The sequence below is a fragment of the Opisthorchis viverrini genome, assembly GCF_000715545.1.
Source record: "Opisthorchis viverrini unplaced genomic scaffold opera_v5_101, whole genome shotgun sequence".
In the NCBI taxonomy this organism is placed as follows: Eukaryota; Metazoa; Platyhelminthes; class Trematoda; order Opisthorchiida; family Opisthorchiidae; genus Opisthorchis; species Opisthorchis viverrini.
The window spans coordinates 671,412-685,326 of NW_008751757.1; the positions used below are offsets into that span (position 1 = coordinate 671,412).

Genomic DNA, 13,915 nt, shown 5'->3' on the forward strand with positions numbered 1-13,915 from the left:
TCTTAAGGGTCGTGTGTACCAGGCTACAGTAAGGGCTGTGTTGTTGTATGGGTGCGAGACATGGCCTCTGTGGACAGATGATGTGAGGCGTCTTCAGGTTTTCGACCACCGATGCCTCAGAAGCGTGGCTGAAGAACAAAACTCAGTCTTGATCCTGAACTGAGACTGCCTGGTAATTGGCCAGCGTCAACCGACTACTCGGTTGATGACTCTCTACTGAGAACGTCACTCGAATTGAACGGGACAAAAACCTCTCTATGTATCTCGTTAACTATTTGTTGTCTGTTTGCTTTTCCCTTCCCTCTAAACCAGCACTTTGTAACCCAACTCTTTCCTGTTCAGATCAGCGGATAGTCTTCAGCAAAATTCCTACCTCTCTCCGAGCTAATAATAGCCCCAACGCGATTGCGGACAAAAAGCCCAGGGTTCCCCGGCGGATTCGACTGGTTGAAGGTGAGGAACTGAGAGAAGGCCTGCTGGAACTGTGGATCGCGAACCGATGGCGTCCAGTGTGTAGTCGGAACAATGAGTAAGTAAGCCTTTGGTTATATGGTTATGGTTATATATTCGCAGGTGACGATTCTGTGCCCTGTGCACCGAACTGAGTGTCTTGTCCTCTGGTCAGTACATAAGATGTGTCCCCTCAAAACCACTTTTCCTCGATTGTGTAATGAAATGAAAATTTTTGTCCCCCTGTTGATGCGACATTTTGTGTGATTTCCTTCTGCGGTTTCTGAGGGAGATTCCTTTTCAACTAGAATGTCCTGCCGGAAGAGAGGGCAAGTATCTGGAATACCGCTCAGGACAGGCCCCCATCGGCCAAAATGCACCTAGGGTTTTCCGCCATTCGCCTACATATGAAACTAGCTTTCATGTTCTAACGACCTTTTGAGCTCTTCTGATGCGTTACTTTACTTTTAGTTGAAGGCATTTTGCGAACGCCAGTTTCGTTTCACTCCTAAAGACCGTGAAGTCCACTAATGCGATCGATCGCTCCATTCAAGGTTGAAATGTTTCCAGCTATACCTGGAGGTCATTTGGCAACCACCTGAAAGCCATGTCATCTATCGTGCAAGGGTTCACTTGACTTCTGAGTGTATATATTGGAACAACGAAGTGATTCGAGAGCAACACACATTTCGGTGAAAGAATGCTCCGGGAAAAAACGTGGTAATTACACTCCACCGGTTCCATACAGCAACGAAGTGCATAGGAACCTGAGGTAAAAGAACAGACTGAGGTGTATGTTCGACGCGCTTCTCTATTTTCTACCTTCCATAGTTTAAAATCGTGAACTGATTTGCCGTTTTGGACGCGATAATGCCGGTACGTCCGAGGTGCTGATTAGAGTGTCCGATTGAAGGTTTTCCAATCAACCAACGAACTTTAGAAACTTGTCATCGAGGCACCGGTCGATCTGATCAAAGGTAACCATTAGCTTGAATGTTCTACTGTTCCAGTACTGGGAATTGTTGAATCCAACCGCATCTATAGATGGTTGGTAGCTTTCCTTGCGGCACTCCCTGGGATAGTCTCTTTGAATAGTACCAAACGTCTTGTAGTAAGATCTATCTGACTGTATCCGAACTGGAGGCACCGAAAGCCCACAAACTTTGTTGCTGAATGCACTGTGTTTATTGTACCATGATATCGTTAGTCCAGAGGCTCTGCATGTTCACCACACAAAAGTAAACCACTTGCGCGTCATGAAATATCTTTTTAATTTCCTGCAGCGTTTGAAGACGTGTGCATTCAGCCGGACACCTCTGGGAATTCTTGAGGTTTTGATGAATAGTTCGGACACCGTAATTTGATAAAAAGGTATGTGCACGTCATTGTTCGGAGAGGTCAGCGTCCTGTATGCTTGGACATGAAAGTTTTGGTCTCCGTCGGTGTTTGAGCAGTCGGAAAGAAAAGCTGCGCTTCCGAGAATCTTCGAACATTCTGACCAAGTTACCGTCGAAGAAGGCATACACGCTGGGGGGGGGCAGTGTTCTCTTAGTCCAGATCTATCAAATCACATATGCAGGTCAAGTCAACAGTCACAGTGGCTTCCTTTGAAACTTGATGGTCGAATGAGTGATGAGCTGGGTCTCCGTCGACTTCAGCTCCCCGCGTAGCTCAAGGAAGGTCCACATAGACACGGTGAAACCTTCCAGGCAATGGGGGCTGACTAGTCCCGAAGGCCTTATTGGAGCTCCAAAAGAATTCAGAGCTGGTTTCATCCGTTCGATCGTCAGGCTTGCGGTTGAAACGTTTATGGGGGCGAGATGGACCAAGTGGTTATAGCGTGAATTTACTGACCGGAAGGTCCGTGGTTCGAACCCGATCTCTACCTCTCGACATCCTTTGTCAAGGCTTGGGCAACCTGGCAGTATCAAAGTCCTCGTTCAACCTTAGGATGACATGGCAGTTGGGCATCGAAAGGGTGCTACAGCTGAACGAGACTTTTTCGCATATGATAGGAGCACCATAGAGTAAGTTTGTGGCTGCGTTTGTCTTTCCTTTGAAGAGATGTACAGTCTACTCAGTAATGGCCAGCAAACCACAGTCACGGCATCACTCATGACTGAAGTAGGCCTGCAATGGACGCACGAGGTCTCCCTATTTTAATTCCGCTATCACTTCCAGCTGTGGTCCCGTTGCAAGTGTGGACGGTTGACCAAACCCTGACCTCTTGGATTCTTCATGTTCATAACAGGTTGACGTGATTTTTATCGATACCGTTGGTGCTCCAAGCCGCCAACTGTTTTAGGAGAAGCAATGACTCGATTTCCCTACTGATCAGAGATACAGGGATAGAACTGGTTTGGAGCAGAGAAAGAAACGAACGAGATTATTCATCATGGTACCGAATACTTGCGGCACACCGATCCGGTTGACTGCTGAACGAGTCGACTCAGATAATCAAGCTCTTCGTTAGCACAGCAATGAACTGCTGCATCTATCAGAAATCTGGTTTTATTCCAAAAACGGAAAGTCGTATTGGACAGTTTTGTAGATCAGAGAATGACCCTTTCTTGGGAGAGGTACTATCGCAAAACCGGTTCCTCAATCTCATCTGAGTGACTGCTAGTCTCATACACCGGTCACCATCCCTCTCTGTTTACACGTGAACAATCTTCAAACTGCCGAGATTCCCCTTAGTCACACGTTCGTCGATCACCGGAACATTGGTGGTGCTTTCTGCGGTCAGCCAAGTTTCAGCTCACTTTAGGATACTCCTAGCAAACTGGGCTATCGAATTTGTCCCAAGTACATCTGAAGTGTGCCTGTGTACCCTAACGAAGGACGCGACTAACGAGTTCCCATATGATTCCTTTTAGACTAAAAATCCCTTTTCGTCTCGCATTTTGCTGTCGTCCAGGAATTTTCATTTTACAATCTGAGACTGAAACACTGAAGTATTCTTTTCGAGACGACCATCTGTCTTCTAAATGGCTATATTCTAGGCCTTCACTTTCCCGTTCTGAGATCGAATGGATCGACTTCGGTTCTCAAAGCGCCGGACAGCTGGACTGACTACTGACAGGAAAGTCCGTGTTTCAAACCTGTCTAGAATTGGACAACTTGGCAATGTCTCCTTCTCTCGGGTTGTAGGCAGCTACTCACCTGAGAAAAATGCCACAACTGAACCATCACTATTCAATATTATGCCTGAATTCTTCTCATCACTTGAAGGTCATTGGTGTAGGCCACAGATTTCTTCAAACGTGTCTTTTTTGAAAATGCATAACAGCTTTTTTCCCCACACAAAAGTAGTCGTTTCTAGGAGGGACTGCCGAGAACCAAATGAATGTGTATTTTCATAAAGGAAACTACTCACAAGATTACTGAAAACTCTTCGACAGCCCACGACTGGTTTCGATCTTCTTGAAGCTCATCAGATAGGCGAAGTCCCCGCGTTTACACCAACCTTATGTTCTAATTGAACCCAAATTGGACTGTTTCCGAGAAATACACTCATTTGCAAATCAACTTGGTTTTCACGGAATACTCAACTGAATCTCTCGTTCATGATATTTTACTGCAGCACTTTCAGTTGTAGAATATCCTATTTGGGTTCAAGTAGAACGTAAGGTTGACGGAAACTCGGGGACTGTGCCTACTTGATGAGCCCCAAGAAGGACGAAACCGGTCGTGGGCTGTCGAAGAGTTTTCAGCAACCTTGTGAGTAGTTTCCTCTATGAAAATATACTTCGATATCTCGAATATCGTGCCAATTGAATCATGAGGTGGTCTGTGTGCAGCACATTTGGTTGTAGAATATCATATACGAGAGATTCAGTTGAGTCTTTCGTGAAAACCAAATTGATTTGCAAATGAGTGTACTTCTCGGATGTGTATCTTCTTAGGAAGGGGGAAGATTAACTAAAGGCTACTGTGCGCTCCAGAATCTTGGGTTTTCAGCTAAACCAATAAAATGCACAACCCGTGTTTTGTGCTATACTACTCACTACAATCTTCACTCAACTCAAGAGACATCTACAACCTCCGTCCAGAGGAGTCTATCAGACTATCCAGCTGTGGTAGGTTGGAAATTAACGACCGTTGAGTAAAAAAAGGAGCAGGTCGGAAAGCCGCCTGGTTCTCTGACGCCTGAAGGAGAATCAAGGGGAAGCCACGGGCCAACCTGAACCCCCTAGCAAGCAGCTGACATCCCAATCAGTGGTCTTTCTCGAACCAGATTTCCAAACGCAGTTGAGGTGACAACTGATCTGCTTCTGACCTGAATTTATCTCACTGCTTTGCCGCCAATTCACGCTTTAATTGTGAACTGACCTAGCGAATATACACTCATTTGAAAACTAATTTGGTTTTTCGAGAGACTCACCTGGAACCCAGCTGAATCTCTCGTTTGTGATGTTCTCAGGCAACTGAATGTGCTGCACCAGGCCACCTCATGTTTCAGTCGCTACGATGATATTCGAGATATCGCGATACACTGTATCTTTGCTCATAAGGTTGCTGACGAAGGATGACAGGTGGGCTGTCGACGGATTTTCAGCAACCTTATGAGTAGTACATTACAAAGGTGAACTGACCTAATTTGAGCTGTTCACCTGACAAAAACCGTTTCTCCGTCTGAGGATTACGTCCCCGTTCAAACCTGAATATTATATTGTAAAAGAATGAATCAGATGAATTCCAGTCAAGCTATCCGTCAACATTAAAGCAGATTGCAAATGAACCTTTATCACAAGAAACGTACAATTTGATGATGGACAAAACCAGCGTTTTTATCAACCCTGTTAGTAGTGTAGAAACCGAAAATTTCCGTCCCGTTCCCCATTTTTGCTAAATTTCTTTTCTGTCGCTCTGCTCTCGTTTGAAAAGATGGACCCGAGTTGATTGTCGGGTCGCTTGCCAGAATCTGGGATTTGCCGATGGTAATTTCACTTTGGGGCCCATGGCTCAAAATCGAACTGCCAGCGTGGAAATAATTTCACCTGGTTGTCTGGGTAACGAGTCCACCTGGGTGGAACACAATGGTGTGTTTGACAGCCAAGGCTTGTTCGCCTGTCCTGGTTTGAAGCATGTCACGAAAGTTGGAAGTACCGTTTGCCGTAAGTTCGAGTTCTCTTGTTCTTCGATCCATTTTTCGCCCGCCATAAAATCCGAGTTTTGGATTCGTTTGAACAGTAAATTGTTGTTTCAATCTTTTCATCGGAATATATCTCATCGTGTTCCCCTCCGATGCCATTCATTTGCATGGATTAATCACGTCTAAGTAAGAAACCCAAACTAATTTGGTGAGGTCGTACTTCGCAACGGTCTTGCACGTGACTCGGGCTGAGAACTCGCTAGTTTGATTAGCAGTTGCGTTGTAACGTGCTGATTGCATCTTCAATGGGAGAAGAGAGGAAACTTCATGATGAAGAAAGTGAAAAAAATCGTTCAGCTGTTGGACCCTTTTGGTGCCAAATTGCCATGCCACCCGAATGAAGCACGAGGGCTGGGATACTGCCAGGTTGCCCAAATTTAAAAAGGGTAAATCGAGAGGCAGCGCATATAATTGGGGAATATCATAAACGAGTGATTCAACTTGGATTCGGCTGTCTCCCTTGAAAAAAACATATTGGCGTGCAAATAGGTCCACTTGGTCAAATTTGCGTTCATGGTCGACCGAAACTCGGGGACTTTGCCAAGCTTGTGAGTCCCAGAAAGTGCGACACCAGGAGGGTTTTTCAAAGAGTTTTCAGCAACCTTATCAGTACTGTGTTCTATGAATTGGGCAGTTTTGTGGACGAATGGATTGCACACGTGAGGCTGGCATCCTTTTTCCTGTCACAACGATGGGCCCGCACGCTCGGTACATAAGGCCACATGAGGTTCGCCATGTGCAACCACATAAGTGCTCTGTTTTTGATGTAAACCCGAGGGACCAAGACTGGAGTGCAGATGGGAGGGGGCCGGACAATTGACCACTTGAGAACCACAATGTACACAGTAGGTCCCACTCTGTAGACGCGCCCGTGTCTATTCATCTTGACCTGTACATATCAGTCAAAAATTACGCTCCATTGGGAGTGATTTTTGCGACCAATTGAGATGTTTTCATGAAGGAAACTACTCGCAAGATTGCCGAAAACTCATGGATAGCCCACGACTGGTTTGGCCCGTCTTGGAACTCATCATATAGGCGCAGTCCCCGAGTTTCCTTCAACCTTATGTTCTACTTAAACCCAAACTGGACTGTTTTGGAGAAATACACTCATTTGCATCGGTTTTCGCGAGAGACCTAACTGAATCTCTCGTTTATAATATTGTACAACTGAATGTACCGAACACAGGCCGTCTCATGTTTCAGTCGGCACGATATTCGAGATATCGCAGTATATTTTCATAATGGAAACTACTCACGAGGTTGCTGAAAACTCTTCGACAGCCCACGACCGGTTTCGTCCTTCTTGGGGCTCATCAGGTTTCCCTTATGGAAATATACTGCGATATTCCGAATATCAACTGAATCACGAGGCGGCCTGTGTGCAGCACATTCAGTTGTAGAATACCATAAACGAGAGATTCAGTTGAGTCTTCCGTGAAAACCAAATTGGTTTGCAAATGAATGTATTTCTCGAATGAAGGTGTTTCCCTAGAAATGCCATCTCCTTGCTTCTTCTTGTTTGCCGAGGGTAAGTTCATCCTTTGGTGGGGAAAGACAAATAGCGGACCATAAATTCGTCCATTCTGAAAAGAATCTGTTGCTCCTTCGTGCGTGTTTGGGAGGGAAGTTTTGTTGTTCAGGAAACGGAGATGAGAAGAACCGTGTGGGCTAATCTCGATGTATGAAAAAACTAGGGGAATATGTTATCTGAAGTGAACTGAGTTTGGTCTTTGATGGTGGGAAAGCCAAATTCCTAGTGGTAGTACAAATAAAGAGGTTTGATTACTGAAATGGAATGGTCTTATGAAAACCCAATCACCTGACTTTTGAAAACACGTGTATCATGTGATCCGGACGGAATATGGGGTAGTTAGTGAACCCCTTATGCTAAGGAGCAAGTTTGATGGTTTTTGGAAGGATGAAAGATTGTAAACTATTCTCGCATCGACCATGTTCAAGTGTACAGCCGATTTTTTCAAGCATGCATTGGATGATGTTCGTAGTGTGTAAGTGAAGCCAATCTATGCTGAAAAGCCGAGAAGCACTGTACAGCTGCTGTTTCATCCCTATTGGACGATCATCAGCAGTGCACATCTCACGAAACTCTGGAGAGACTCGAACCCGCGACCTCCTGGCCAGTATTTTGAAGACTATGCTTTTTAGCATAGATTGGCTTCACTTACAGGACGAAATCTCCACAAAGAATGTCACAATGGAGTTATTCCGATCGGGCCGTTGAATGTTATTCTCTAACTGGCACTATCTTCTTCGGATCAGCAGTCCCTCTCTTTATTCTTTTTGTTTCAAGCTAACCGGTTCTTCCGGAAACATTTCTGTCTGATCAGGTGAAAAATGCTTGGAACCGATTGCATGGTCATTGTTTTCGATTGTCACCAAAGTTTTTCGAAAATTTCTGTCTGACTTTTGTGATTGCTGCTGTTGTCAATAGAAGAACGGTAGTCTCCCACCCAGTCACCTACCTCTCAACATTCGATACCCCTGGCTAGCCTAAAAAATTCCAGTATGGGATAACCAAAAAATTGCAAAGTCCTTCAATAAAATCCATCAAAGTAAGGCGCGTATGTGATGCCGCTTGCGAGTATCTTATCTAATCCGTGCATACTAACCTGGGAAACGGGACCAGTTGGGCGAACTCGTCGTGGTTTTCACAGATTCAGTCAGTATCACATGCACAACGACAGTGTGCAGCACGTAAACCACTCTGCGGTGAGTATTCACAGGTGACGAAGAATTGTAACTGTTCTTAGGAGCAATTGTAGCGGTGCAAGACGGTGATTTAGCCTCTGTTATGTTTTTCTGAAAGAATCAGTGATGGTTTCACTTGATAGGAACCCAAAATTCACATCATGTACCTCAGGTGTAGAAAGTAGGTCCCGATCAAGGTGTTCTGTTTCATCATAAAAAGACTCTCGCCTTGTCCCGTGACTGCAACTTGAACTGGATTATCACTCCTTAACATGGAGTGTGGTCTTCTTCTTATATACGTCTGAGTTGTATTCACTCAAGGCCGAAGCACTGCTATCCAACGCTGTTCCATATGTTGTCTGAAAACTTTTCAATTGTTGATCGTGCAAAGAATGGTTTGTATGGAGTGGTGGGTTTCAACGCTTGTTTGATTATCGATCACAAGCAAGGAGTGCTCTCATAAATAGCTGATCGATAGCCTTTTCGAATCACCCAAGCAAAGCCACACGAGTGGTCACTGTTGGTGTACAGAGAGAAGGAAGTGCAGCCGAAGTAAATAGGTCGAATAGATCGGTATTTGATATCTTTAGCGTAAATCGATGAGGATTCTGCGGGAAGGGACCCAGCAAAATGATGAAGACAGTGGAGAGGGGATTTCTCAACCCAGTGACGGCTGTTCAAAACTAAAGAAAAGTTTCAATTCTTTTTCAGACGTTTTCAACAACCATCTCGGTTTATCTCAATGAAAACCCATGAGAATAAAGGCGATTGTCTGTTTGAGAGCTACTCAACGTTACTAGAGGCTGGAATGAACACAGAATCCCATCATTTTGCGGCACGAGTGGGAAAAACGCCACTAAGTGATGAGGAAATGTTTAATCCGAACGATCCAGATGACTGCACGAAAGAAAGAAGAATTAGTCTTTGTTGGTTGGAGTCACCACAGCCGTGGTTCTTTGAAGAGCAGTGTTCGAAATGGTAACAGCTCATCTGACAATCTTAGAATGACGATAAATTCATGCATACAGGCACTAAATGGTTGATTCGTTTCAATGAGTTTTATTAGTTCCGACGATTATTGTCCGAGACCATAGAAACTGTCAGCTTAACAAAGTAGTGACTAGTAGTTTAACTTCCTGCCAACTTTCAGGACCTATACTATGTCGAGGGACCCGGACAAGAGTAGTGCATGAAAACGATCGATGAGATGATAGAGGAAAGTTCGTTCTTGTTGCTATTCCTCAGTAGTACCAATCTCACAACTGTGCAGGGTGATTCGGCAGTGCCTGGATAAGTCTGAGAACTTCTCATCAGTCAGTAAACCAAGGATGAGTTTCCATTAGTATGATGCACAAGTTGCGGGATGCCTTATACACAAGTTACGAACGTAAAGCTACTCGTAAGCTGATCGTCCAAGCTTTCTTCTAGCGCACAAGCACGCACTGGTGTACCTCGGACATCTAAACAGCCGCAGTGCGCCTGATTTACCGAAGTGTTGTATACCGTTAGCAACATTGATTTACGTTTCTCACGGGCCTATATCCACAAAACTGTCTCCCTCTCTACAAGCCACAGGATTCATTTTCACATCATTCTCTTCTGCTGAGTTCACAGCAAAGAGGGGAGCACCGGACTCGAGTTTCGCTCTTATTAGAACTCATCCTAGGCCGTACAGGGGGTGGTTGAACTGTGGACGCCTCTTACAAGTGAGACGCCTGGAGCTGAAACAACAGCCGAATTGTGCTATAAACCCATTGAGTGAGGGACGGGAGTGCTTCCTTGAACATGGTCGTTAGTTAAGCGGTCTAGGTCCATCCTCAGTGTCATCAGACATTGACGAGTTTGCAACACGTCCCACAGATGACAGTACGACTTTGCACGCAACAGATTACCCATCCGGTTCTCTCCTGTGCCCTGTGCCACTCAGACATGCATTTTCGGCATGGTAAATTATTCGATGATAATCGATAAAAGTGAAGGTTAGACACCGCTAGCGAAACAACGAATTATCTTGCCCCGAAAAACGCATGTTAACGAGTTGACTTTACAGTGCAAATCACCCGGTGAACCAGCGATAAGGTCACGTGAAATCCGACGGTACTTTTTTGAGGATACCCCGATTTCGAGCGGTCTAGCCTCGGTCGGCCTCATGTAAACCAGATAGATAATCCGTGTAACGACCACACGAGCTGGTTAGGTAAACAGGCGCACGAAAACAAAGTCGGAAAGGTGAGAATAGAGACAACCTGGGACTCAGCGACATCTGTTCGCTGATAGGCTGAACCAAATGCGCGCACGTAGCTGTGTGCACGTGCGCTTGTGCGGACTTGCGAAATCACGGAAATGCAAATTGACAGACCCCACAACCACCCTCGCACCGCATCGATTGCTGGTTTTCGCACACAACAACTCGATTGCTGATGCGCGTTCACAGCAGACTCGAGACGACAGTTTTGGGCCTGGTGCGGCACGCATGTGCGCGTCGATAGCTGCATAATCTACGGCCGTGGGTACGATTGCACGCGTGCGTATGCATACGCTGAGTCATCAGACACGATTCAAGGAGTGTACTTTTCCAGTTTGGGTTGTTGGGTTCATTAGGCTGGGGAATCGGAGTTGGTGACCCCTAATCCATGTGATTGATTTTGAAATATGCCAACGGGCTCATCAGTATGCGGTCGACGAAAGCTATTCATCCCAAGACATGTTCGTATGTGATTGGTAGTGGCGCGGAAGTGCTTGACAAACTGTGCATAAGTTCTCCGGTATTCTAGCGAGCAGGAAACCATGGCCTGTCGGTTGGCCTACGTATTATAAACTGCCTGTTCTTTGCAGCGGTCAGAAATGCCTTGTTTTTCCTGTATGGTCAACAGACAAACTCGGATTCCTTCCACCGAACTCTCGAGCCGATTGATTATTTTGTTTATCGGAGAAGAAACGCTGTTATAGAAACGCACTGAGCATGTGTTAAAAACGGCGGGTGACTCCACTGCTTTTGGTTGCGTGGCAAAGCGTCTGATATTCATTCAACTCTTTTTGGTTATTCAAAAATCAATCGTTTGGTTGGATATCATCGGATTTCAGGTTTTGACCTGGCCTGAACTACACCAGAAAATACACTGGTATCAAGACGATGACGAGAAGTTATAACCACAAGTTTGGAAGTTGTAGAGTTCGGGAAGAATAGAGTTCAGTCCTGTTCCAGTTTTGTGATTTCAAAATCACAAAAACGCCAAAATAGTTCTTGAATCGTTCAGGTGTAGCACTCTTTCTGTGCTTAACTGCCATACCACTCGAAGGAAGCACGAGGGCTGGGATACTGCCAGGTTGCCCAAGTCTAGACAGAGGAAGTCGGGTTCGAACCACGGACCTTCCGGTCAGTAAATTCGCACTCTAACCACTAAGCCATCTCACCCTCTATAGCTCAGTGAAGCATGATTCGACGTGGTGAGATTTCAGTTACTCTGTTTCTTGTGAATAATATTTGCCAGGGGTGTGGATTTCCAATAAAGTAGTCTAAAACGGATAACGAAAATGAACGTCTGATCAAAATGTGCAGATGACTGTGTTGGTTGCAGCGTGCACACCAATGCTTAGCTTTCAAAATCCAGCGTGAATTGCGAATGATTTTTACTAGGTCCAGTTGTAGGTCATTCGTTTGGTGAAACCTATAAATTAGTCCTTGGTGTACGATTAATTGGGCCCAAAAAAGACCACATACCAGCTGAGGAAGATTGAAGGTTTCATGAGAAAATATACTACTCGATTGGATTTATTCAATGAAACGTGGGATATCTAATGATGCACAGAGGGGACTTTTACATGCTGCACCTTAATGCCGCCGACCAGCGCAAATTCATTGGGTGAATAGTGATCATACTCGTCACAGAATGGCAGTATCGATCAGAAATTCGAAATGAACGATGTTTAGAGACGGAAACTTCAATTCAGATGACCCAGAGAGTCTGGCAACTTGCTGACATTTACTCAGGACCAGCAAGAAGGATTTTCATCAGGATCTCGAATGATTTTTCTCCTTGACTTCAAGGAACCAGCTGGAACCGGAACTCTTTCATTGGGACGATGATTGGGCAAGCATGACCTCATTAGAGAATGGTTTTGTGTTCTAAAACACCCAGACTGTGAGTTGGCCAACTCAAAATTCGATGGAACATGTCCGACACTCGCTAATAGAATGAGTCTATGTGGATGGTCGTAGGTATTGCACAGAATGAGGTCAATGCCGCATCACAAATGACAAGACTGCAAAGCTAAAATCGCACGGGTTTCGATCCCTTAGATGTATTTTGGTTATAAATAACAAAAGACGTTTTCATCGGTCTTTTCAGAGGTCTTTTTGTCATTTCTCACCCCATGGACGTTTCATCCGCAACAAACAAATTTGTTTGAGTTTGCATCGGTGGACTGACGTTATCAGTGTGTAGTAAAGTTGGCGGTGTGTCGGTGGGTTGTCCTTCAAGCGGTCAACAATCGTCCGGCAGATTGGAAACCTCTTGACGCGGAAGTTCCGATGGGTGAGTCGACCAACACAACCAGGGCAGTTGTCTGATAACAGTTCATGAAGGCCGATGAAGCGTAGACTAGCTCGCCGACTCAGGCATGGTACTTCCGGTGAGCCCGTCATGACGAGATGGGACCTTACCGTGGTTTGTGCACCTCAGCGACCCATTGAGCTATACTGTGTGATGTCCCCGCGACAATCACACAGTCCCTCATCCCAGGTTTGTCAATGGTTCGAGGTCTGACGAACACAGTCTCCTGATCCCCCAGGTTGGGGGTTGGAAAATGTGGCGACTTGTTCCGTTGAAATGGTAATGTGTTTGCATTTCCCGCCAAACACCGCTGCTTTGCGGCTTGGCTTCTGAGCCAAAGGCTTTGGTTGGGGACCCTAATCGTCCTCCAGCCTAGGCGTGGGCGCCCTGACAGTATCCCAGCCCACATACAACCATGGATTGCATGAATCGCGTGGTTCCATCAGCCGGGTTGCCTTACTCGCTGCAAACAGTAGGGCGGGCAAGCGCTAATAGGCTACTGCTGACGTCTCCTTTGTTTCTCATGAATTGCATGAATCGCGTGGTTCCATCAGCCGGGTCACCTTACTCGCTGCATGCAGTAGGGCGGGTAAGCGAAAACGAGCTATCGCTGACGTCTCCCTTATTTATGAAACATCAGTGTTGAACACTTGTGTCATGCTGTCGATGATGATGATGATGGTGGTGACTTCAGGTGGGCTGGTGCGGTAGTGCTAACACCCCCGCCTTGTATACCCTTCACACACTCCCGATCGGCTCCAGTAAGAGCTTAGTGTGGCCTAGAGCGAGCGAGAGTGATATGAACACAATTCCACAACTGCGGCCTAATATGTGAATCGTTACTCGCTTGAGCCTTCGTAGTATGAAATAAGCCATTGCAGAACCTGACGAAGCGATTGTGCCCCAATCCAGTGGGGATTCACTTCACTTGTGCAAGTTAAAACCAACTGCGAAGCACACATAGGTCTGTCGCACTGTTGTACCTCAGCTCTACCCTACAGAATAGTCAAAGGAGAGGCAAGAATACTTGCATTTCACTATATATATA

At 45.6% G+C, this 13,915-nt stretch overlaps 2 protein-coding genes across 2 annotated transcripts in view; one reads left to right on the forward strand and one right to left on the reverse strand.

The window, feature by feature from the left end:
- T265_05399 (hypothetical protein) overlaps window positions 1-13,915 on the forward strand; it is a gene marked incomplete at both ends in the record, with an annotated part of 101,857 nt that overhangs the window by 29,275 nt on the left and 58,667 nt on the right. The window contains 2 exons of the mRNA XM_009170397.1: window positions 343-529; window positions 5,338-5,567. Coding sequence (XP_009168661.1) covers window positions 343-529; window positions 5,338-5,567 — 417 coding nt within the window. The remainder of the gene's footprint in view (window positions 1-342; window positions 530-5,337; window positions 5,568-13,915) is intronic.
- Window positions 1-13,915, reverse strand: part of T265_05400 (hypothetical protein) — a gene marked incomplete at both ends in the record, with an annotated part of 54,678 nt that overhangs the window by 7,716 nt on the left and 33,047 nt on the right. The window contains one exon of the mRNA XM_009170398.1: window positions 5,046-5,110. Within this exon, the coding sequence (XP_009168662.1) occupies window positions 5,046-5,110 (65 nt within the window). The remainder of the gene's footprint in view (window positions 1-5,045; window positions 5,111-13,915) is intronic.